Source organism: Pinus tabuliformis, chromosome 8 (genome assembly GCF_031772625.1).
Source record: "Pinus tabuliformis cultivar Carrire ecotype Pingquan chromosome 8, CPIR1, whole genome shotgun sequence".
NCBI lineage: Eukaryota > Viridiplantae > Streptophyta > Pinopsida > Pinales > Pinaceae > Pinus > Pinus tabuliformis.
Genome location: NC_142294.1, coordinates 1999850184 through 1999877964, shown reverse-complemented (window position 1 = coordinate 1999877964; position 27781 = coordinate 1999850184). Strand labels below are relative to the sequence as shown.

At 37.7% G+C, this 27781-nt stretch overlaps 1 protein-coding gene and 1 pseudogene across 1 annotated transcript; both read left to right on the top strand.

Moving 5' to 3' along the window:
• Nucleotides 1-1211: 1211 nt before the first annotated feature.
• LOC149244466 (uncharacterized) lies at nucleotides 1212-1808 on the top strand. Its single transcript, XM_089371549.1, has one exon. The coding sequence runs from the start codon at nucleotides 1212-1214 to the stop codon at nucleotides 1806-1808; it is 597 nt and encodes a 198-aa protein (XP_089227675.1).
• A 1475-nt stretch (nucleotides 1809-3283) lies between these two features.
• On the top strand, nucleotides 3284-24437 carry LOC149244465 (uncharacterized; annotated as a pseudogene).
• The last annotated feature ends 3344 nt before the right edge of the window (nucleotides 24438-27781 follow it).

Sequence of the window (27781 nt, the reverse complement as noted above, 5' to 3'; positions counted from 1 at the left end):
ATACTCCAATCACAATCCGTTGAAAGACATTTCAACTTTGACACCAAGAAAACACTGCTGCAAATTCGAATTCCACCAGCTCAAAACTCAACCGTTTATGATCTAAAATTCGTGAGAACAAAGTATTTCTCATATAGAGATTGACTGTATGGGCTTTTACCGGATATCTCACCTTCCAAAAGAAGGATGAATCCAGAGGCTACCTGGCTCGATTACAGACTCTGCCTGAAGAAATAAAATGCAATCACTTTCTAAATAATAGATCTGATGATCGGAGTCTTCTCGAGGAGGATGGCAGATTCCGGATGGGAGAAGGCTCGCGAGGATTTGGGTTAGGGTTTCAGAAACCCTCTGCAGTTTTCTAAGACCGTGTCGGACCTCCGTTTCACCTGCTCAGCACATCTGCCGTTTACCTTCTACCGCATATCGCCTCTCCATCGCTTTCGAGCTGGTTGACCTTTCGAGAGAACGAAGGGTATATGTGCCGCATCTCCCGGTGAACAACCCGCGACGGTTTCACTTACCCGCCTAGCTCGGTCCGTTTTACCTGAGAACTATCAATCTCTCCGGTTTTTACTATTATTTGAGGTGTCCGCCGTTCCGAGAAGCAGCTAGCGTCATGGAGGACCTCGAAGCTGTTGATTACTCTGAAGACCCGCTGGAGGGGGTATCCATCTAGCGCTCCTCTTTCTCCACATTAGAAGGTATGTACAGTTCTGGCCTCACCGAAAACTACGCTTTTTATTCTCTTGGGGAATAGTCGCGGTCATATCCTGTGGTCCTCCCTGATGTACCTCCTACCTGGCCTGCGTTTTCAACCCCCCCTCACTCTCCGGCAACCCTCGGTTTCGTTTCCGGCTGCTTGAACCCTAACCCTGGACTAGATTCCTTGGCACCTGGTACCATTTCCCGGCCGTTTTTACTCCCTTCATTGCCCATTGTCTCGGCCGGTTTCACCAAGTCACACGGTCCTCCGTCAGGAAACTTCACCACTGTCCCTCCACTCTTTGGTCCCCCCCTGTTACTGGCGGCATCGAAAAACCTTCCTCCTCGTACCCTAACCCTCCCCCCCGATTGTTACTGCCCCTCCCTCGGGCCGGCGACCTAACCTACCTCCCCCACTGGGCCCTAAAAAGAAGTACAGGTGTTTCAAATCCAAGGCGGACGACATCTTTCTCAGGCTAGAGGAGGACATACAGTGGGGTGAGACAATGGAATTTGCAGATAGGGTACTGGTTGGGCGTATCAGAGGTCGGAACTACTCGGCAGCACGTTTGAAGACCTGGGCAAATGAAGTTTGGGGTCAACATCTAGTGGACATCCCCTTCGTGCAAACTTTCGTGAGGGGATGGTTCGCGTTGAGGTTCGCTCGTGCTGATCATACCAATTGGGTCTTGTCCTCTTACTGGCACTTTGAACATGCCCTGGTGCTCCTTAAGCGTTGGACTCCCTTATTTGACCCCGAGACAGAGCAGATTGGCATTGGGCCTGTTTGGATTCGACTCCCAGGCCTACCACTACAGTACTGGTCAGAAGACATCTTCAGGCGGATTGGCAACGCGATTGGCTCCTACATGGACTATGATAAGTCCTACCAGCACACAGGCATGATGGCTTACGCTCGAATCCTTATCAATCTGGATACCAGGGGAGGTCTTCAAGAGTTCATCACCATTCAATGGAGGGACATGGCCCGCAAACAAATTATCGACTATGAAGGTATCTCGTATCGCTGCCGTAGATGTCACAAAGTTGGACATCTTTACAAGGATTGTCCACTCCTCCGGAAGAGCAGGGAAAATGTTTAGGAAGGGGAGTCCGAGCATCCATTGGACCATCCTCCTCAGTAGAATTCGGAGAAGAATCAAGCGGAGTAAGCAAAAGACGACGGAGAACCCCAAGGTCCACCTGATAATGCCGAAGCTGCTAAAGAAACCTTAGTTTCTCTCCCACCTTCGCCAGCTCCAGTACACACAGCGACTGAAAAGGAGGATAGCGCAACGACGGGTATGTTGTTTTCAACCCCCTCTCCTTTGCCTCCTGTATCTTGCATATCTGATGGCATTGCATCTCATCACATCATATGCACGTCTCCACTATCGGCACATTTGACCTCTGTGGTTTTACATAAAACCCGAGGCCTAACCCCTCCATCCTCCCTCATTTGCTCCCTCCCGCTCCCTTCTCCCGCTTCATCCCCTTGTCTGCCATCTCTGATATCATCCTCTCTCGCATCTCTCCCCATCCCATCCCCCCTGGTATCTCCCCGATACTCTCTTCGATCCCGATCGAAGGATAGAGGGTTCGATGCCATTGGTATGGACTCTGAAGCCGCCCCTATCACTCATAAGAACTCTCGAGGCCGACCCTCACGCATCACCAAAGCTAGACACACTGCAGATGAAGAAGTCGCCCTCGGGTGATAGCAAACCATCTTCAAGGCCCTTAGAGCGAAGAATGGCCCCCTGTTTCACCCTACATGAAGATCATATCCTTTAACTGCAGAGGGTTTGCTAGTTTGGCCAAAAAACTAGCACTCAGGAGATTGCTCATCTCGTCACAGTCGGATATTATATTTCTTCAATAAACCCTCTGTTCAGCTGAACCTCTAATCCATACTCTCAATTCCTGGCTGCCCAATTGGACCTTTCATGCACTGGATGCATTTGGGAGATCCGGAGGTTCAGCTATTGGGATTAATAACAAAGCAATGGAGATCAGAAATATTTGGGGAGGCAGAGGATTCATTGGATTAGAAATATTTGCTCATTCCATTGAGATGGACATTCGCATCATAAATGTCTATGGCCCTTGTGCTGACAGGGCCAATTATTGGAAAACCTTACTGGAATATGAACTACTACAAGCAGATAACATTATTCTTGGAGGCGACTTAAACTTTTCAATGGGTTTTTCTGAATCTTGGGGGCACTCGGCACATTTAGACTCCTTATCAGACACTATTTCCAATCTACTCGAGGATCATCAGTGGGTGGACATTCCTTCTGCCAGGATACAGCATACTTGGACAAACAACCGTAGTGGAGAACAAAGCTTGGCCAGAAGACTTGACAGGTTCCTTATCAAGGAGTCACTACACAACAGACTACCCTGCGTAGGTCAATGGGTTGGAACTGGTGGCATATCTGACCATTGACCTATTTTCTTGGAAATGGCCGACATTAATCATAAAATCAAGAGCCCCTTCAAATTTAATTCCTCTTGGTTAAAGGACCCTTCATACATACAGTTGGTAACTAACTATTGGCAGACCAACCCTATTATGGAAAATGAGGGGCATACAAAAGGCTTCATAAGGAAATTATCTGAACTTAAGACGATCTCTAAAAACTGGGCACATCAGAAGCGCATCCGTGATGACAATACTCTGAGGGAGGCTGAAAGGGTCATCGCTATACATGAGGACACATCAGATGGCACCTTCCCCACTCCTGAGAGCAAAGAACATTACTCCTCCCTCATCGCGAAGCGCTCTCATATTCTGAAGGAAAGAGAAGAAAGTTGGAGGCTTAGGAGCAGGGCAATATGGCTCACCGAGGGGGATGATAACACGAAGTTTTATCATAAATTTTCCAATGGGTGCAAAACTATCAATACTATTTGGGAATTGCGGGATGAGCGGGGGCAGACAGTTTCATCTCAGAAGAATCTGGCCAGGCTAGTAATAGAGCACTTCAGAGGTATATACAAAGCTCCTAGAGATGTAAACATCATGGAGATCATGAGGGTGGCTGAACATTTCTCCAGGTTTGTACTACAAGAAGACTCGGAAGAACTACTGAAGGAAGTAACTATGGAAGAATTGGAAGCAACTATAAAATGGTTTAAAAAATATAAAAGGCCAGGTCCAGATGGGTGGACCGTCTAGTTTTACATTGCATTTTTTGAAATCCTGGGGAATGACCTCCTCAAGATTGTGGAGAATAGCAGAAGGAGTGTTAGAATATCCTCAGCCATCAAATCCACTTTCATTGCACTTATCCCTAAATCGAACAATCATGTCTCATTCAATGATTTCCGACCCATATCCCTCTATAATTGTCTATACAAGATCATTGCTAAGATCATAGCCAATCGCCTGAAGCCTATTCTTTCTCGTCATATATCTCCAGAGAAATTTGCCTTCCTTCATCACAGATAGATTGATGAAGCTATTGCTACAGCACAAGAACTCATGCATACATTGCAGCTCAAAAAGCTGAAAGGAATGATTTTAAAGGTGGATCTATCCAAGGCTTTCGATAGAACAAACTGGCTCTACATCAGACTACTGTTGACTCATCTTGGCTTTCCCTATGTTTATATCAAATGGATAATGAGCTGTATAACTGATGTATCTTACAGTGTGCTCCTCAATGGCGAAGCTACATCCATTTTCACTTCGGAGAGGGGCCTCAGACAGGGATGCCCTCTCTCGCCCCTGCTATTCTTACTTATTATGGAAGGATTATTACATCTGCTCGAGATAGAAATCAATTGACAGGCATAAAAATTGCTGAATTTTTTTATCTCACTCATCTATTATTTATGATAGATTTTTCGGCGAAAATCACATGAGAAACCATTTGTCGACGCGTTTCGAACCAACCAGTGTGGTTCATCGTCAGGACAAGTTGAAGAACAAATCCAGCTTAGCCTGTTTAAATAGCTAGAGCAGAGACACCAACGGTTACCTGGCCAAAGGTTGACTTAAGGAGCAAGGTCAAATTTAGTTAAATTAGGTAAGAAATAAATTTGACCTTGCTCCTTAAGTCAACCTTTGGCCAGGTAACCGTTGGTGTCTCTGCTCTAGCTATTTAAACAGGCTAAGCTGGATCTGTTCTTCAACTTGTCCTGATGATGAACCACACTGGTTGGTTCGAAACGCGTCGACAAATGGTTTCTCATGTGATTTTCGCCGAAAAATATATCATAAACTTGTTATGGATCACAGAAGCCTCATCTATTATTTGTTGATGATATTCTGATATTCTTAAATGGTAGTATTAGGGACACCACAACTCTTTAGAACTTATTCATACTCTTTCAACAAGCTACTGGAATGATGATAAATGACAGCAAATCCACGATTACTACTATCGTATGCACTCATCATGAGTTCACCTTCGCAACACAACGTTTCCCATTCACCTCTTTGGAATTGACAGAAGGAATAAAATATCTAGGATTTAGACTAAAACCTCTCGTTTACAGAATTGCGGACTGGACTTGGCTCATTGCAAAAGTGGAAAAAAGACTACAGGTATGGTATCATAAATATCTCTCTCGGGCACGCAGATTGATTCTCATTAAAGCAGTAATTAAAGCCACTCCAGTCTACTAGATGACATTGGCCTGGATACCTAAAGGTATCTTGAGTAGATTACAAAGTATATGCTGTAGATTTCTATGGAAAGGACACCAATCGGGGAAGCTATTTGCTTGGGTTAAATGGGACACCATTGCAAAACCCAAAAGTTGGGGAGGGTGGGGCATAAAGAGACTTGATTTATTTTTCAGAGCATTAGCGGCCAAGCTCGGTTGGCAACTCCTCACCTCAAACAGTCTCTGGTCCCGAGTTGCACAAGTGAAATACATCAAGCCAATGCATCTAATGGACTGGTTCTATCAGCAGCATGAATCAAGACATAACATATCTAATATCTGGAAAGCGGTTATCGGCTCACTACCACTTCTGCGTGAAGGAATTACATGGCGTATCAAGGAAGGCAATGCTGTTCGTATCAGATTGGACCCATGGGTTGGCTATGGAAATGCCCATAGATTATCTGCAAGACTTTTAAGATACCTACACAGCAGAGGAGTAACACACATCAAGCATATCAGCGACAACGACAATTCTTCCTTTCTTCAGTAGGCATGGATATCAGCACGAGTTCTGGAGATACCTGATCAGTGGCATCACGAATGGCAGGATTACACGGATGCCCTCACTCAGGCACATATCATACTCACAGATGGACCGGACGAGATAATCTGGGCTTTTGCAAAACACAGAGTATACACCCCAAGACAAGGTTATATAAGGCTCATGGAATCTTACAAGCCACATGACATCCTCCCAACCTGGAAAATGCTCTGGAAGCTCAAGGCATCTACTCGTACACGCTTATTGATGTGGAACATTCTCTTTGACAAGATTCCTACCGGGACCAATCTAATGAAGAGATCATTTTATGGTCCCTTCTGGTGCCACTTGTGCTGCAAGGAAGAAGAAAGTACAAAGCACCTTTTTTTAAATTGCAATACAGCTAAGGAATTTTGGCAATCCATCTCCACTCACTATCCTAACTTAAAAAACTGGCAAGGGCACAATCTCATGGATGCTTGGAACATTTGGTGCCAAAATCACTCAGGGAAATTCATTAATATGCCACTGCTTGTATGCTGGGCATTATGGATTGCGCGTAACCAGGCCATATTCAATTTAAAGACCCCCCATTGGCCTGTCATATTACACCACATGATCGTCGATTTTGATTTACTACTCGAAGTGGAAACCAATGCCCCCCCCCGCACCATCAGACCTGAAATCATAGAAAAATCTAAGCCTTGGGCATATTTTGATGGCTCTGCTCAGGAAGCAGGTTATGGGGGAGGCGTCATCCTTTACCTCAACGAAACGCACTGCTACAAGATCCAAATTAACCTAGGCAGAGGCACCAATAACTTTGCTGAACTGTGCACAACAAAACATATTATACACTTTGCATTACAAAAACAGTGCATACACTTGCAACTTTATGGAGTTTCTAAAATTGTTTGCAACTGGCTGAATGATGCATCACATTGCTATGCATTCTCATTGAGGCATATATTAGATGAAGCTAAAAGAATGATTACTTCTTTGAATCATTTGTCTGTCGACACATTTAGAGGGAACAAAACTCAGATGCAGATCAACTATCCAAAGAGGCAGTGGACAGACAAGGAAATGACTGGTTGATACAGGAGGAGATAGATGGAACTTTCTACCAGCATTATCATAGACCTTTTGATAATCCTATAGAAAATGGGATATAAGGCTCACATATAAACAAGCTCTGTTTTTTTGTATTATCATGTATATATACCCACTGTTTGGACATGAGTAACAACTCTCATTTTGGTAACATACAACTTATTTTTGTTGCTCTCTGCGTAGAGCAGGACTTAATTTTTGATTGTACTTTTCAGTCACAACTAGTACAGACTTTGTGGACTCCCTGCGTGGAGACATTACAGACAATCCTTATGATCTATAGATTGTGAACTCATCAGGCTTCTTAGCCTCCATATGGATATGCACTTGGCATCTACAAAATGTAATTTCTTTATATTAATAGAAATTACAACTTTTTCCCATGGGAAAAAAAAATAGATCTGATGATCAACCTGGCTCTGATACCATGTAGAAATTTTGAATAATATAACACTTATTCACAGAGATTATCTTGATTATACACTATTTGCAGAATGCATGCATAATACATAACCTCCTCTACTATTGATCATCAATTTGTAGTATTCAGAAATAATCGCATGCGCACATTGAAGCATCAATCACACATATCAACACAATATATCATGAGGAAAGCATACAACTAAAAACCCCCAACTATCTGTATATTATATTGATTGAGAACATGTAACAATACATAGTACAATACTCCTTGCAAGTAGTCAGTACTATCTCCACCTGTTACACACAAACTAGCTCAGTTCTGAATCAATCACAGGTTCAAATCTCCTCCGTTGCTTGCCTGCCTCCACTGTGCAATCCTGCATGAGAATGGATGAGAATGGCTGATCCAAACTCGTATTTTTCTTGGCTGAACCACGCAATCCTCATTGGCAATACTCAATCCATTGATTGTGCAAATCTCATGCACAACTATAGTCACAACTGACAGCTGTCTTGCCCTTTCACTCACCTCTAACACTTGTCTCCACTGAACTGTCCATGCACTGAGTTAACTGATGTATTCTTTAGTTGATTTATGAGTTAATAATTAGTGAATTAATTAACAATTAATTCATATCACTCATCACTAGTGTATTCTGCAGTTAGACTAAATACAACTAGTTCAACTAAAGTCAAACTGAAAACAACTCCATCAACTCCTCAATCAACTCCACCAAACTCAATCACTCAAGAGTTATAATTGAAGTCCATCATGCAATAACTCAACTGACCCATAAGAAAAGCGTATTTCCTTCTGGCAGTTGCATGTGCCACATCCGTAGCTTGAACTGAAGTGCTCCAAGAGGATAAGATAATGTTTATAGTCCAAATATTATTAAGAGCTAATAATATTCAACTTTTCTATTTTTTATCCTGGCAGTCTAAAAATAGACTCCGTCCATATGTCTAAAAATAGAAGTCCATCTATTTTTACCAACATGACCAATCATCCACAAATAGCATCCTGCAACTCATAGACCATGAACCATATGTCTAAAAATAGACATAGTCTAAAAATAGACTTTGCGCCAAAAATAGCCTGCGGGCCCACTTAGTGAAGGCGACTCCTTTCCACTAAGCTCCATCATCTTGCTACATTTTCAACACCTGATGAGCCAAGGAAGTTCAACAATCAACCTAAGCCTATCCTCCTCCTTTTTCCCTTTTAGTGCCCGCCTTAACCTAGCTTTCATCTTTTTGACCCTCGTGTTGCAAATTTTGTTTCGAGTCCTGTAATGGTAGGACATTTGTCTGATCATCTGATTATCCCTATTTGCCTTCTACAATAGCTTCTCTAAGTGAAAATCGACCCTCTCAAGCCAAGTCTCTTTATCATCCTCAATTTCCTTCTCAATAGGAGCCAAAGTGACCTGTGCCTCCTTGTCACCTTGTCGTTTTATCTTGAGAAGTTCCAGCTCCATGAGGACTTGCTTGTCACTCAGCTGCTTGTTCTCTTATTTCAGATATGTGATGACATATTGGGCTCTCGCCAAATTGTCCATCAATTCTTAGATTTGAGCCTCTTTCTCTTGTATAATGATGTTTTCTTTTGGTTGCTTCATCCTAAGCCTCCATGTCAATTGTCTCTATGATATGATGAATATGATGTTGCTCTAGCTCATCATGCTCTGTCAAATCAAAGTCTCTCTCTTCCTCCTCATCACCAAAACTTTCCTCTGACATCTTTTCTTTCCCTTTGTTTAGCTGTTGCACCTGTACCTATTGTGTTGATGAAGAAGGAAAAGCCCCTTCCACATCCTGTGGAGCTAGCATTTGCCTATGAGTTGATGAAGAAGGCAAGGTCCCTTCCACATCCTATGGAGAAAACACTTGCCTATCAGTTGTAAAAAATCTCCTTATGCCCCTCAGATACGCCATGTAAGTCCCGAGAACCTTAGTAGCTCTAGTCTCTTTAGCCTTCTCATCTTTCCATGTTTGCAAGGCTTGAGGCTGTACACTCCAAGAAAATGGATAAAGGGAATGAGCAAGAATGATTTGGGAGTGAGGGGTTGGGAGATGACCTTATGAGGTATTTGGTAGACTAGAAAAGGAAGGGAAGGATATGAATTATGAAAGTGAGAGGGAGGGCTTGGTTTGTTTGAGATATTGTTGTTTGGGAAGAGGGATAAAGGGATGTGTATGTTATGGAATGATGTAGGGAAAGATTTTAAAGTTTTATAGATAGGTGATAGGAGGAATAATTGGGGTTTTAGGGTTTAGGCATAACCAAGGGAGAATTTAGGGTTTCAAATTTACCATGGAGAATTATGCTTAAAAGTTTGATTGCAAACCAAAAATGTAGTATGGGAGGACAACTTACTTGTATGAAGGGAAGAGAGGGCAACATTGAAGTTTTTTGAAGTTTTGAGGCGTTTCTGGCCCTTCTACTCAACGGGCAGCGCCAACCCACAGACGGGCAGCGCCACGTCCTGAACGCGCAATGCCACTTCTTGAACGCGCAGTGCCACTTCTTGAACGAGCAGCGCCACTTCAAGACAACTTTTGACTGCCTTTCCGATGTCCAAATTAGGTGTGGGATAGCTCGTTAGAAATCTTGTCGAGTCTAATTTCTAGATCATCTTGAATGTTTTAATTTGGAGTTCATTTGCCCTGGCAAAAGCTCAATCTCCCAAGACTGGTCAAAATGTGAAAAATGAGGCTGCCAAAATGCAGAGTGATGTTTCAATCAACTTTTGGAGGACTTCCTCAACTCCAAATTGAGCTCATGTTAGCTCATTGAAAAGCTCTCTATGTATAGTTATTTTTGATTCATCAAGAAAGTCTTTTGGACATTCCATCAAGGAGGAAAATTGATTTTACCAAGGTCTGTAGAGAAGGGCAGTAACTCTCCTGTGGCAAATGATTGTTTGGACATTTCTCCCAAACCATGAGACCTGTGTAAAAACAGAAGGAGGTTTTTCTTTGTGAGTCTTTGATGGACAATGCCCTCTCTCAGTTTTGTCAAATTCATCTTTTCTTTCTTAGAAACATCATTTGAATAAAACGTATCCTGATGCGTGGAACAGGGGATTTGTAGGAATGAAGGGAAATGAAGGGGATGAGGGGCTTATAATTTCTTTAGAAACTTTTGGGAAGTAGGAAGGGATGTTAGGAAGCAGTAGAAAGTAGAATTTCAAGGATTGAGTGAGGGAAAGGGTTCAAAAGGGAAAAACACAGGCCTAACCTAGAAAAGTGTCAAATTATAGCAATATGCTAGGGTTTGTGGGAAAATGATGAATTTGAGGGATATAAGTGATGGGAAGTGTTTAAGAAAGTATATTAAGGATAGGGGAAGGTGTATGAGCATTAGGATACAAGTTTTATTGATGATTTGACCATCCAAGAAAAATTACCTTCAAAACCATAGGATAGGGAAATGAGCCTTACCTAAGCACAACTAAAGCACAAACAAGGTGTAAAATGACCCATTGGAACTTGAAATAATGATGACAACTCTTTGAATGATGGTACACTCAGCTGAATGGTGACATGGACCAATACTTGGAAAACTTTGGAAAGAGTGAAAACAATCCTAGACCTAATACCTAGTGACCAATTTTTTACTTGGAGACTCACTGAAATGACAAAAAATTGACTTTGACACCCCAAGAACACTTTATAAGAGCATATTTGATCACTGGTGGAAGGCTGCAAAGACTGACACTAACACTCACAAAGCCATATAGAATAAGAACTATGATACAATACTCTTCTTCTGTTAGATACGAGGATATTCCATCTGGTGGTGTAGATTAATCTGCTTACTTTTGTTAGTGGCTTAAACCCCATTTCGAGTAGCCTTCCAAACTTGATTGGTGGATGAGAGACGTGTGTGATTGAGATCTTAGCTGTGAGGGCCACGAAACCTGGTATTGCATACCCTAAAATCCTCCATGTTCTCACTAGTTAACAATAATACATTTTTTCCTTTCCCTTTAACTTTTCGCTAGGATACACAGAGTCATGGCTTCCCTTGTGGAGAATGGAAGATCCATTTTCATAGATGCATTTCTAGAAAGGATAGTCCTTGCCTTTGGCATGAACTTTGGGGATTTAGGGTTTGGATAAAAACCTATTCCTTCACCTTAAGCTGTAGAAACCAATTCTTGTGAAGAGGTTGACTACTTAATAGTGGAAGGTTCTGGTAGGAAACCTATTATGAATGAAATTTAGGTTGTTATGAAGCCTTTGAGTGGATTTTTGGAATAATCCATTAATACCTCATCACCATTTTGTTTTCTGTAGCTTCTACTTCTTCAAACTACATCCTCTTAAAAATAGTTTCATTACCACAACTTCATGTTCAGTTAGAAACTAGTTTGAAACTTGTAATATTTTCTCATATAATCTTTATGACTTCAAGATAAATAGTTTTTATAATCCCTAAATATTAATTATTAGTACTACCATCCAATTTAAATGTTATGAAAACAACTCACAAAAAGATAGAAAAGATAGATCAACGCCTTAGAATTCAGCCTCTTCGAGGGGGCAACCTCCTTTACATTACACAAATGAATGATTATTTGATGATACAAATGAAAATACCTCCTTTCTACATATAGGAGTCTAAGGGGTCATAATATAATCAAAGCCGACATAACAATAATAATGTAAGGGCACAATAATAATAATAGTGGGCTTCTATGGGGCACAATAGTAACAATATGGGTAATACATGGGTACACCAATATAATAATGGGGTTGTACTAATAACAATAAGAGGTTAAACTAGTAGTATAGGGGCCTAACATGCCCCTCTACTTCAAAAAGTGTTGTCCTCAACGCTTGAGTAGTTCTTGATGCTTCTGTATAAAATTCTTGTCCTCCCATGTGGAATCTTCAGCGGGTAAGTTCTCCACTGGAATCTCTAGCTGTCGGGTTCTTGTTTCTGTGACTGCTCCAAGTTCCAATATGATTTTTCCTTCCTCTTCAATTTTTGGCAATATTGTTTGAATTGGGATCTTTTGCAACTTTTGAATAAGTGGCCATACTTCTTCGTCCTTCTTCCATTCATCCCTTGCTTCATTTATCCAATCTAGTTGGATAATAAAAATAGCACAAAACAATGCTTCCACATCCTCATCCTTTCTTGAGAGTGCATCTGCAATAAAATTTTGCTTCCCTTTTTTATAGATGATGTCAAAGTCATAACCCAACATATTTGCGAACCATTTTTTTTGTTCTTCTAAAGATAATAGTTGTTCTAAAAAGTATTTAAGACTATCATGATCCATTTTTACCTTGAAGTGTCTTCCCATTCGGTAAGGTCGCCATTTCTTAAGTGCATATAGTATTGCCAACATTTCCTTCTCATAATAGCTTGCTTGAGATGTAGCAGTAAAAATACCCAATCACCTACATCAAAACATTTTTCACTACAATGTTGATCTACCTATTGTTTCATTCGATTTTGCACCAAAGTGGCGTTATCCTTTAAAAGTTGGAGAACTTGTTGTTGATGCTCGATGTGATCTTTCACTGCTTGAACCTTTTTCTTCTTGATATGTCCTTCTATATTTAGAGTTTGAGGAGTGGTAATTTCTTCCAATCCTTTACAAGATATGGTTGGATTCATTTCTTGATGCTCGATGTGATCTTTCACTTCTTGAACATTTTTCTTCTTGATATACCCTTCTATCTTGATGGTTTGAGGAGTGGTAATTTCGACCAATGAATTACAAGATATGGTTGTATTCATTTCTTCTTTCTCGATGTGATATTTCACTTCTTGCACCTTTTTCTTCTTGATATGTCCTTCTATCTTGAGAGTTTGAGGAGTGGTAATTCTTGCAAATGCTTTACAAGATATGGTCTGATTCATTTCTTCTTTCTCTGGTGTTAGGTCCTCGCATATATCCTTTTCTTTTGATGTTTCTTGATCCTTTTCTTCCTTCTCTTCATACTCTATGTAAAATAATTTCTTTTCAACACACTTATGACCTTTAGTGCATTTGCTATCACAATTGTAACAAAGCCATTTTTCCCTTTTTTCTTCCAATTGTTGTGGTGTAACCCTTGTAGGTTATGGAAGGCTAGGAGAAACAACACTTCCATCTTTATATTTGTGAGGGGTAGACTTCCTTGTTGCCATAATTTTACTTTCCACTATGTAACAAAGCCCTTTTACTCTTTCTAATTGTTGTGGTGTTGCTCTAAAGAAGGTGTTGCTCTTTGTATCCTCATAATGTGCTATCATTTCCTCTGTGAAAATTGACCACGTAACAAGTTTTTTACGAGAACAAAGCCCTTTATACCATAAAAATTGATCCGGTTCTAAACATGAAATGCAATACATACATTTTGTAATAGTGGTACACCATGTAGATCAAAGCTCCATCTGAAATATCCAATTTACCGGATCCTTGCCATCAAACTTCCTCATATCGTCTTTTCTTGATTTTATGAGCTCGATCTTGAAATAACTATAACTCTGTAATTTCGGTTCTTCCAATTCTAAAATTGCGACTTGCAGTAGTCCTATGCGTCCTCCTTCCAATGCCACTAATCTGATCCAAATTGGATTCTCCAAGGAAGAGTTATGCCAAATCTCCCACAGTGAACTGATTATAGACTAGTTCAGTAGAGCGAACTTATACAATGTGCCACGTGTCACTGTTTCAACCTTTGGCTCTGAAAAATATATATAAGAAACTATAGTCTGTCCTCTTTCTATACCTTCTTACGAAATTTCAAACTGATGCTCAGAGAGAAAGTTATGACGATTTTCCCCAAGTCACCTGTTTGGAATGTAATTCAGGAGTCTACAAAAAGACCAAATTCTTTAGATAATATCTCTGCAAATATAGCGCGAAAAGATCTGAAATTCGGACCTGAGGTTTAGTGCGATTTCGTCTCAAATGGTTTTTTTTTTTCTTCTGAAACGTCGCAGAAAAAAAAGTTATAGCGAAAATGCCACAATGACCTATTTGGAGCAGTGAAACCCTAGAATCCAAAGCTTCGATACCAAATGTTATGAAACCATTTCACAAAAAGATTGAAAAGATAGATCAACGCCTTAGAATTCAGCCTCTTTGAGGGGGCAACCTCCTTTACATTACACATATGAATGATTCTTTGATGATACAAATTAAAAGACCTCCTTTCTATATATAGGAGTCTAAGGGGTCATAATATAATCAAAGCCGACATAACAATAATAATGTAAGGGCACAATAAAAACAATTGTGGGCTTCTATGGGGCACAATAGTAACAATATGGGCACTACATGGGTACATCAATATAATAATTGGGTTGTACTAATAATAATAAGGGGTTACACTAGTAGTATAGGGGCCTAACATTAAATTTATTTTTTTTCTTTTATATTTTACCACGTCTGAAATCATGCTTATGCATTAATCATGCTATGCTTTTATTTATAACTTCTCTACTCTTTTTATACTAGCAAATAAAATGTCTAAAATCCCCTAGGTAAATTTGAATATTTTAAGTATTTAATAAGAATGAGGTTGAAGAAGAACGACGACTACTTCTACAATGCCCCCTCTACCTTCTTTGTGAGGGTCTCCATATGAAATTCCCTTAAGATAAAGGTCATTATATAAACTGATATCTCACATTAGGTTATGGAAAGCCTGTTTCTCACTGGTTGGTTATATAGACAAATTTGAATGAATTTTTTTATGTCATATAGAATTTTGTTTGACGATTCTTTTATTGGAAAACATAAGTAATTATGGTTATGTTCGACAAAAAAGTGTTTGCCATTAAAGTACTTCTCAAACTTTTAATAGTTTCTTCAATCATAATTTTTAGGAGTTATGGTGCTAAAACTATCATATTTTACTTTATTCAAATTTCAAATAGATCAAGTAGTGTAAAATTGCCTTATATTAGTCAAAGTAGATGCAGTTGCAACAACTAAAAGATTTATTTTAAAAGCTGTGTTGCACGGGGACCCGTCTCCCCCAAAAATACTCACGTTCCTTGCATTCCTACATTTTGGGGACTTTTGGACCCTTAGGAAACGTCCCTAAACTGTTTGGGACTCCATCAGGGACTTAGGGACTTGTTTGCCGTCCCCAAGATGTTCTGGACAAATCTGAGGAATGTTCCAGACATATTTTAGGGAATTCTTTGGTAGATTTCAAGGGTTTTTTGGGAAGATTTCAGGGGTTTTTTGGAAAGGTTTTAGGGATAATCCAATCACATAACTTTAGTTTTGACAATCATGGACATTGATAATTAAACAATATGATCATTTTTCCCATTCGTTTTTTCTGGAATGCATTGAATCTAAATATTTTGTACAAATTGCAACTCAAAGAATGGGTTTTGTGTGATGGGTTTCATTTTGGATTTCTAGTGATTTAGATATTGTATTTTCAATCGTAAAATTACAAAAAGCAACCTCCATCTCATGAAAGAAGAAAATACAATGTTTTAAAAGGTTGATCATTGTGGTTATTTTTATTTTTTTTTTTCAACTTTTTGGAACATCTCAAATTTTATATATTTTATGTGGGTTTTGAGGACTCTTTCAAGTTTAGTACTTCCATCACCCCAACCCCAAGTGTTGTGAAAACAATCAGATAGTAGTGAATTGGATTGGATACTAAATGTTTAAATAAATTCCTATTCAATCCCTTAATCTGAAATATGAACTTAATATCTTTAGAAAACCGAAGTATTTTATAATGGTTTTCACCACAACTGTAAAAGTTTGCAAAACCTATTGAAAAGGAAATTCCTTTTATGTTAACATAGTCATCATTAACAAGAAATATGAGGAAAAAAATAACTATAAAGACAATTTTATGTGATAGATTGTTCATGAACCTTATTACAAATTTAAAGTAGTTACACTCAATTTTCTTAAAGCTAGATCTCATGCCTAGTGGTCAATAATGGAATGTCATTTAACGCTTTTTTAAATTGTTTGAGATTTTAATTGGAGAGGGTAAGGGTCATGCATAATACTATAAACTATAGCTTGTTAGGCTTACAAGCTTGAAACAACTACAAATGATATCTATATATATATATATATATATATATATATATATATATATATATATATATATATATATATATATATATATATATATATATATATATATATATGCCGTCCCCAACCTGTTTTCCCCTGAAAATTTGGGGGTGCACTCTAGCTGTTCCAGGGACTCATCCCCTTGTCCACTCTGTTCGCCCATTGCTAAATAGAGGATATATAAGACCAAATAAAAAATTTAACCATAATTTTTATTTTTATTTTTTTATTTTCTATATAGATAGATATATATGAAGTTGATATTGACATAAATTAGTTAAGATAGATGTTTAAATAGTTTATTTAAATCTCTTGTTGAAATATTTTGAAAAGTATAAGATTTAAACATTTTATTCACATTTTTTTTACTTCTAATTACTTTACAACATATTCATCTTTTTTTAATTATAGGCAACATTGTTTTTCTATTTAGAACATAATTTTTTATTTTATTTTAAAGAAGCATGAACGGATGGACAAACTAATTTTTTATTTTTTTATTTTATTTTAAAGAAGCAAGAACGGATGGACAAACTTACACATCCCCTCATACTAGGTTGTAGAATGAGTCTCTACACTCAAAGAAGAACACAAGTTTTACAGGAGAAACATTAATAGCGAAATAAGCGATACACATTATTCTAGAAAAATAATCGACAAAATAGTACATTAAAAAAAGTTGCAAACAATGAGAAATATGTCTATGATTTATCTCTACATGTTGATATTTATTTGATCATAAACCTTAGAATTAACTTAGTTTTATGTATTTAAATATTTTTTTACCAATTTTAAAATTAGTAGATCAGTTGAAAGGTGTAAAATGTGCATAGCTATAAGGTACAAGATGAAGAGGATGAATGTTTTTTTTTTTTTGGCTCTTTTTATGTTGGGCATTGGTATAGTGTGATTGCATAAGTTTATATAAAAAAAGTTGTTGGGGCAGGTTTTTGTTGTTTATATAAACTGAGTGGAAATAGAAAGTTAAATTTTATGTGAATATATATTTTAAAAAAGTTGTTGATTGGGTAGTTGTGGAAATATATTTTGAAATAGTTGTTGATTGAGTATATTTTGTGTGGTTGTGAGGAATGATTATTATTCTCCATATAATTCCAGCAAATGACATGATGATCTTATGTCAAGTATATTGTTATAATGACTTTTAGAGTGGAGTGCTTTGTTACATGGAAATGACTTTAGTAGTTTTCAATATAGAACAAGAACATAGTGGAAAGATTTGATGCATAACAATAAACCCTTTTACCAAAAAAGATATTAAAATTTGGAAAAGCTAGTTATTAGAAACATAAATGTAAATAAACTAAACATAGAACAATATCATTGAATGGAAGGATAGATTGTTGTATTTTTAGAATTGGCTATTTGAACTTTTTGTCTCACTTTAGTATCTTGTAATTACCAAATTAAGTATGGGAGGAAATCACCTCACCTTTATTCTATGGGAAATGAAGCTAAAAGTGAAGATTGTTTCTTGATTTTTAAAGAAATATATATATACAAAATTTAAAATTTGTAAATTCCCAATTTGTCTTATTCCATCCACTTAAAGAAATAAGGTAACAACCCAAGAGCGAAAGGTATTTCAAAAGAAGATCTATTTTTTTATGGACAATCATTTAGTTATTTTAGGTGGTATAGTATTCTTTGAATAATGGTAATGAGTTAACTCACATTCTTTTATAGCAAAGAGATAATTATTTTCATTAACAATTGAATTACTATAATTTTTACCATATTTAAAAAAAAAAATTTAAAATTTACAAAAAATACCAACACAAATATTATCTTATTTGAAATACTAAAATATGACTTTGTTTTAAAACATGTACTATCTTCACCAATTTAAAACATAAAAACTTTCTACTAAACTACGTTTCAAAAAAGACAACCACACAAAACATAAAAACTTTCTACTAAACTACTTTTCAAAAAAGACAACCACACAAGACGTTTTTTTACTACCATAAAACACAAAAACTTCATGCCACAATGTCTTCCAGGAACAACTACACTACAAACAAGCACCTAAACTAACAAATATTGTGAAAAACATACTTATTGAAAGAAACAATATAGAAATAATGGAAATAATTGTTCACTTCAGAACATTCAATTACATATTATCAACTGCAAATGTAGCATTCCGTAAACTTAATGTAAACTAACAACAACCTTGCAATGCAAAAAAAACACATTAAAATGACTAGTCACTTTGTAATTCAAGTGCATATAATCTTTAATAAAAAATAAGTGTGTGATCTTAGTATAACACAAAAGGGGTTTTAAGACAATATTTGAGACAATTTTTGGGTAAATTTCCTTAAATTGAAAAAAAAAACTTGTGTAATGTCTTAAATATTTTTTTAACGGAGGTGTCTCAAACTAATGTTTAAAAATTTGTCTCTATAAAGACAATATATAACACTAGTGTTATTGTCTCTTAGGAGGCAATTTTTTTGGTAAACTGTTTTAAGTTGAGACAAAAAAAAACTTGTGTATTGTCTTAAATATTGTCTTTAAGCTAGTGTCTCAAATTAATGTCTTAAAATATTCTCTATAAAGACAATATATAACACAAGTGTTATTGTCTCTTAGGAGACAATTTCATTTTTGTCTCTCTAGAGACAATAATTTGGATTAAAGACATTGTCTTTATAGAGACAATATGTCTTTTGTCTCTTTAAAGACAATATAAAACAATGAATCCAGAAAAATATCTCACCATTGATATAAATCAATATAAAATGTATTTAATTAAAAATAAACAACAATATCATTGATTAATTCATATTAGGGCACAATGGAATCGAACCGCCAACCTCTTGCATGTAAAACTAGTGCTCTTCCATTGAGCTAGCACCCTTTAAAAAATTATGTGATTAGGTTGGGAAGTTAGAGGATGTGGTAGAGATACAAGAGGTGATGATGGAGCTTCAGGAGGGTTGCCAAGATGAAATGGATAGGACAAAGGTGGTTGAACTTTCACAATATTGGTAGTATTAACATGATCTTGTATAGGTGCTTGTAAGTGTAATAGAGTATCACATCGATCATTGATCTACTTACCTTATACTGATCTCAGTCTGGTAAAGGATAGTGTGATTAATGAACATAACATTTCAGTCATACTAATATGTACTAGTAATCACAAAAGCACTGGAATCACAAAAGCAGGCCAGTGGAATCACAAAAGCACTGTCCTTGTACAGATCTAGAGTTGATTAATGCTTAAGAAGCAAGAGAAGGAGAAGATCATCACTACCTAGTGTCTTTCACTCTTTTTCAACAATCCTTGTCTTTGCAGCGTGTAGTAAATAGCTTGTAAGTTGTTAAGGACTCTTAAAAGGCCTTACTGGAAGTCCTGATAGGGCCTTTTTTCAATCAAATAGATTGAACAAGACCTTCTAGTCAAGCTTGTAAGTTGTTTAAGTCATTAAGGACTATAACGCTTGGTTTCTTTCTATCGAGAACTACGGAGGACTTATATTGGACGTATATCAATATCCGTTAACAACATTTTTGCTAAACAAAGATGAAAAAGTGGAGGGATCGTGATTGTTTAAACATAGACAACCTCAATCTACAACTTAGGACAATCACATGGTAAAGTGTGCATAGTAGGAATTATGAAAGAACTGGTGTGTAAGCTTGTTGAGTATACTGGTGTCCCTTTAAGTGTTTCTATTCCTCTGTATCCAACCTTCCGAGTTGTATAGCTTCTGTTAGAGGGCTTCAAAGTTCAATAAGGTATCCAACCTTCTGATTTGTATAGATTTTGTTAGAGGCCTTCAAAGTTCAATAAGGTATGAAGCAGTCACATATTATCACGTCTCTTTTGGTTCCTTAGAACAAACTTGATCTAAAATTTTATGAAAATTTTTAATTGTTGAGCATTAAATTGATACAATGATTTCTCTCTTTCCTTGAGGATTCACTTTTAGGATCTCTAGTTTCCCAAGATTTAATCTGAGATTATCTTTCTAGTGTTCATCTTTCCCATGATCCATCTCATCCATCACACATAAGGAATTGAACCATTCATGCATGAATTCAAAGTATATTTTTACATATTTCAAGCACTGACTACAAAGATCATTTCATAGATTTGAGAAGTCTACGTGCTTATTTGCAACATTCAATTGCATTTCCACATGCTATTGTTGTTGACTTGAAGCCCTACTTTGTAGATTTTCAGTGTTTTGATCAGTGAAATTACCTCAATGACACACCCTTAGATTATCAAGTAGTAATTTGGAAATGAGAAGTTCATTATTATTGATAGAGATAGAAAACCTAAATTGTTCTCAAAACACCATGGGAAATCAATTATCCAAGGGGCATTTCTGAGTGACCACACGCCAACAAAGAAAATAAAATTATGTTAATGTTCAAAAATGACCAAAATACATCCATGTCAGTCCAAAAGACAACGATAAACAACAACAATAACCAATGCCTAGAGCATGAGCATTTACAAAGACCAAGAAACCCAAAAAAGAGTAGGCAAAAACATAGAAAGTGGGTGAACTCAAAAGTATCAACCTAGATAGTGTGGTATTTAATATATCAGAAGAAAACACTCCTCCATGAAGAGAAACCAAATCATATGAATAAAACGTCAAGCAATAGCAACACCCCAAGTGAGTGATAGTCGGAGGAGGAAACATCACTGCCAATGACAATAGATGTGAATATTATTAAGTTAGAATATTACAAGCTTCTTCATCCTTTGTTTGAAATTGGATATCTATACAACCATTATTGAAACCTCAAAATGTCATCTTAGACATTGAGTAGACTCTTTAGGCCAATTGATCACCTGACTTGATTTGATGATATTTCCCAGCCATTGGGACATGACAACACTTTATACTCATGATTGACATATATTGCAACTTCCATTTATAGGTTCTTGTCCTCTTGTTGAGCATCCTTTATTCTCGAGTACAATGCGACCTTGTTGGATTTGATCCTTTTAGTCTTAGCATTTTATGCTATGATATTGTGTACTACATTTTTAACTTGAACTAGGTGCCACTGACTTGATTTGATGATAAATCGCAGCCACTGGGACATAACAACACTTTCTACTCCCCATTGACATATTTTGCAACCTCCATTTACAGGTTCGTGTCCTCTTGTTGAGCATCCTTTATTCTCACGTATGTTGCGACCTTGTTGGACATGATGCTTTTAGACTTTCCCTTTTATGCTATTATATTTTGTACTTCATTTTTTACTTGAACTAATTATGATGGAGTGTGAGGTTCTTCCACTGACTCACTAGGTGCCTCCACAAATGGAATATTACAATGTACCTTCACAATTCTATTAGTTGTTTTTTTCTACTACTGAAATTAATAAGATGTTTGTTTCATACTTCTTCATTATTTCCTTTTGAACAAATTACCGAGGGAGAGTTAGAAGTTAGAACTACACATGAATTTTAGAATTGTTAAGGAATAATCTAGGATACATTTGATGTAGCCTTCTTAAACTCTATTCCATGATATTACAAGATATTCCAGGCAATCTTCCCTCTCGAGGTCCTCTCAAGTGGGAAGAGCATAGGCCCACATTTGTGAGCACTTATGTAAGTCATGGGCTCTCTTTTATGCATATTAGTGGTGATAGTCGCCTAAGATTTCACTGATCTAGGAGCAGAGGGTGTAGTTTGAATGATCTGTCCTTGGAACATAGTCAAAAGATACTATTTTCAAGAAAAATCTTGAAATGAATAGTTGTTGGTAAACCATTGATTTTTAAAAAATAGGAATGGATTTCTCGTGCCAGTGAGAATTCTTACTTTATCTTATCTTTGAGTCCATGTTGGCCTTGCATTTCTAGATAGTTCCACAACATTGTTAGGCTTGGTGAAATTCAACAAGATCTTGATAAGTGAATCCTGACTTAAATTTCCTTGAATAGTTTCATGAATCCTAACAAAAAGTATACAACATATATTTTGATTCCTATAAGACATAAATTAACAAAGTACTAAAAAAAATTAAAAGCATGTGTTTTCAATCTCGACATATAACCCCAATATTTAGCTGCATATGATCAAATTTTTTCTCATTGTTTGTTTTGATTCCAAAATCAACAACTTGAACACCTTTACGTGACTTATAATTTATTTCCTACCAATGGAACTTGTGATCGTGAGCAATGAAAAAGATTAATTGGTACAATTTTCATGTCATAAGTAGGAAATCAACCATGAAACTTCTTAGAATATTATGCTTTATAGAGACACTTTTTGTCCCCCACTAATTACAAAATGTTATAGCATGAGAAATAAGATTAATTTCTTGGAAATTCAACATGGAAACAAACTTTAGAGAAATTTGATATTGTTCACACCACCATAAGTGGTAAACCCAATCCAATTATGGTTCCCAGTTTTGGCATGCTTGTCTATCAAATACTTTGTGCTCTTAATGGTTGCAGGTGAAATGTTGGTTGGATGCAACATGTGGTAGAATGAAGCTTGATTATTTATCCAAGCCATGCTCAAGTCTCAACCTCATCATATATTTGAAAACCAACATTGCAGACACATGACTAACATTAGAAACAACAAGTCAAAGCTCCACAGATTAGTATACAATTTATAGAAATGGAAATCTGATATTGAATATTCCCTTTATCCTGGTCATGACACATTATTGTTCATATTAATAAATATAGGATTATTCTTGATCTGAAAAATAAGAGGGCTATTGTGATTGAGCACACACAATATTTTATGATGAGGTGATTCATATGCATTGATCAACAAATTTGGAGAAGAGAAATCTCCGAGCTAGAGAGCAGGCTTCAAAAAGTGCCACCAAGCCATCGACCGCATTTTCACATTACAAGCTATAATTGAAGGTTCTAGAAAAAAACAATGTCAAGCCTTTTCCTTTTTTGTTGTTGTTTTCTTTTCTGCTCTTGGTTTTAATGGATGGTCAAGATTGCTTCGAAACTGGAAGAAAAGAAAATGAGACAAATACTGGAATTTAGTATTGTGATGCTTAGGAAACCCATTAAATTTGAAAGAAATATCTCTTGACAAAACAATAGTCATATTTAGCTTATAACAATTCCTTTTTGTGGCCACACCTTATCACTTGTTCTCTTTGAAAATTTCGAGTTGATAAATTTTCTCAACAAGAAGAATCATGAAATTCCTAACTTCTTATCTCTTTGGATGAAATTTCCTACTATGGTTATGGGGTGTTTTGAAGAAATTGTAAAACTATGGTTCTGTGTATATATATCTCGCGCTCCAATGCATACATTTTATGATGTAGAAAACATGTTCAATATGTCTTGATGCAAAGAAACCAGGCCATGGCCATGTCTTATTTACTGTAGAATGTTCCCACATTTTCCACTTTACTTGCATTACTTCCAATGTGAAGCATGGAAATATGGTATGCCCGGTATGTTAATCCAAGTGGGAAGAATTTTGCTTACAAGGGATTCATTCAGAACCACTGCGTTGCAGACCACAAATAAGTCCTTTGAAGTGGCCATGAAAGCAAGATGGTTGGACAAAAATTTTACCCCATTTGCCACCTTCTCGGCCCCCACATCCTAAAGCTACAAGATGTGTTACAGTCTGTCTTGTTTTTGCTAATGATGAACCATTGGGTCATCGGTCAAGTGGAGAAAATGGGTCAGGTGGGGAAAATGGGTCAGGTGGGGAAAATGGAAATGAACCTACTTTGGTTGAAATTGAGATAACAACAGGAAATTCACAGGCTATAGATTCAAGAGGAAAATTGGCACAAGGAAGGGGAGGGATTCAAGGTAGATAGGTTGATAGTAGATCTATACAGTTAAAAAAATTTCCCGAGTTTTTTGCAATTCCATGCTCACAGTTTTGTGAGAAGTTCAGTGTCCTGGTACATCTGAAAGCTCCATGCTCTACTGCAAAACAGTAGCAAAGTCAAAGAGCTTGGAATACTGGAAATCCATCCCAAACCCTTGATATGTGATTCAGATTTAAAAAGGAACACAAAAAATTATAGATATAACCATAAATACAGAGATGCAGCAAAAATAACACTTCGTTTCATTAATATCTATACTGAAAGATGCTTACAAATAGAATGGAAATAAGACTAGCTCGGGCGATGGTAGCTTATCTCTGAGAAGAGATGTGGTGGCTACATGCCTATTAACTGAGTTACAATGAGGCTCAAGGGCCTTTTTATTATTGAACAATAAGAGAAAACCGTAAAAAACCAAAACCTTAACACAAGGAGATGTAACACCAAGAGTTTATGGGCCTCGTTGGGCTTAGTTGGGCAACCAACTTTCTACTGTTGTAACATGGTCATATTATCTCTGTTTGAGGCATATGATAGCTCATTGGAAATATCTCTCTAAGGACTACAACGGCTGATGCAACTACCGTCAAAATTTCCAAGCAATTTTTCCAAAAGAAAAGTTCGTTTAGGGCCTCAAAACATCTTCGGAAGTTCAGGACCTGAAAAAACTGCAAAAAATAGTAAATTGTGCTACAATTAAGAATATTGAAAAACTGAAAGAAACAATAGTGAGGATTCAAGTTGAATAGGAGGGTGGCCACCAATATCCACCTAGATCAATCCTCCCCCCTTATGAAGCAATGGTCTCCATTGGTTGAGTTCCTCCATGAGATGAGGAAACTTCTGCTGAACTTGGTCCTTGGTGAGCCACTTTCCTTGGTGAAGGAGATGGCCTGCTTTGAAAACTCGATATAGTTGTATCCTCTATTGCAGAGTGTTCTTAATATGTGTGTCCATGATCTGATCAGTTGTGGCCTGTTCCATGCAGTTCGAGTTGAGCTCTGTTGGTGTGAACTGTTCTGTAATATCATATGTGTCCAACAATGGTGGACAATATGGTTGAAGGAAATCTACATTGAACACTGGGTGCAAGCCAAGGAATGGGGGAATGTTGTTCTCCAAAGCATTGTTTCCCATAACCTTGGTAATGGTGTAAGGACCATATCGAAGTGGTTTGAGATTTTGATGGCCTCTTGTAAGGCATTCTTTCTATAAATGCAACCAGACTTTTTCGCCCACTTGAAACTTGTGTGGCACTCAATGTTCATCATGTCACCACTTGTACTTGGAATTTTACACAATGGAGCGATGATATATCGGCCCATTGGGTAGAGGTGCTCTGGGAGTCATATCGAATGAATGCTTGATCTGACAGTGCAACGGTACCCCTGTGAGTGAGGAGAAGATGTCCCTGTATTCTTTCATGACTATATCCACCTTCTTCTACTGCGTGGAGGAACCCTTCCCAGGGACCATGGATGTGGCTACGAACTAGAAAGAAAATAAATTTCCTCGTTTGGGAGATGATCTTACTGCATTTCTTAGCAGAGATCAAAGAGGTGGCGGTAGGTGGGGCTACCTCTAGTATCCTGTATAATGTATTACCCAAATAAATAATCACAGAGCAAGATCTAGACTCATATACAACATGTTGCTTCCACAAGTATGGTTTTCCTAATAATACATCACAAACATCGAGAGGAGAAACATCACACAATACCTCATCTGTGAAGGGCTTGATGTTGTAGGGAAGGCGACACTGCTGGCTGACTCGGAGATCTCGTCCTTGGTGAAGCCACCCGATGATGTACAACTGTGGGTGTGGTATGGTTAGTAGGCCTAGTTGCTTCACGACCTCTACTAAAATACGGTTCTTTTGGCTGCCACTATCGACAATGAATTGCAGGGATGAACCCTTCACCCACATTTGTGAGTGGAAAAGATGCTCCCCCTCCTCTAGATATTTGGGCTCATTCTTCTGGATCTTGACAATGGCAGTAGTGGCACCAGGCTCTGCATCAATAATCTACTTCCCTTTGTCATTCCTCTTGTCAAGTTCTGACTTAGGGTCGGAACATGCATCTGATTCTGAAGCCTTCAACTCAGCCACCAACGATTGCTTGACTCGACACTCACTTGTGTTGTGAGTGGGGTTCTTATGGATCTCACACCACTTTCCTGTGTCCTTCTTTGCATTCGTGGTGGTGTTATTTTTTTGCAACTTCAACAAGTTGTCTTGGGTCACCCCACCTTGGCTTTGTCCTTTATTCTTCAGATTCATAGATCCAAAGTCTTGCTTCTTTTGTTTAAACTTCAACTCGATCTTGACAATGTATTAGTACATCGTGCCATGCGAGGAGATGTCCAAGAACTCCATCTCGTATTGGATGTACCTATGTAGGAAACCACGGTATTTGAGTACCAAATTCTACTTAGAATCCTTGATACCCAACTTTGTGCCAAGGATATGAAAACTATTGGTAAACTCTGGCACGTCTTGGTCCCTTCCTTGCTGCAGCGTGGTCCACTTTATGTATTTATCCTCATAGCTTCCGACAGGGTAGTACTGCTCCTTGATGGAATCTTGGAATGAATTCCAATTGGGTGTAGCTGAAAAGAGTGAGGCTATACTTTCATCCTTATGCTCGCAGTGGGTTTGCCACAAGTCCTTGATGTGGGGGACGACTTTGAGAAGTGAAAAAGTGATATTTTCCTAGCTGGAAAAATCATGAACAAAAAAATATCCTTCTAGCATATTTAACCATTTATCTATGGCATCCGCATCTATCTAACCCTCAAATATGGGAATGTCAAAGTTAACTTGTACCTTAAAAGGTGTGGTGCTTCTATAGTAGATGTTGGAAGTAGATGCGTCACCCCTGGGTAGCCGCAGAAGGATTTGGGAAAAGTTTTTCATCATCATGTTCCTTTGTCGCTCAAGGGATTCTTCGAGAAAGATTTTGATAGGATCTATTGCCCCCTCGTCTTTCTTTTCATCCGCCATGGGAGGTCATCAGGATTTGTGAGGTTGGTCTTGCAAAGGTTCGACGAATTCAAGCCCTAACTCCTTATATCCTGACCTCGTTGGGGACATGCAAAGAAAAACAAAGAAAGAGCAGGCCGCTCTAATACCACTGATATGGATTTAAACATGAATGCAACAAATTATAGATATAATGATAAATATAGAGATGCAACAGAAATAACACTTCATTTCATTAATTCAAACACTGAAATATGCTTACAAACAGAATGGAAATAAGACTAGCTCGGGCGGTGGTAGCTTATCTTTGAGAAGAGATGTGGCGGCTACATGCTTCTAAACTGAGTTACAATGAGGCTCAAGAGCCTTTTTATTATTGAACAATAAGAGAAAACCCTAAACAACCAAAACCCTAACTCGAGGAGATTAACACCAAGAGTTTCTGGGCCCCATTGGGGTTAGCTGGGCAGCC

Excerpts from the sequence above, each read along its gene's own strand:
- LOC149244466 (XM_089371549.1), top strand. The coding sequence starts at position 1,212 with ATGGAATTTGCAGATAGGGTACTGGTTGGGCGTATCAGAGGTCGGAAC.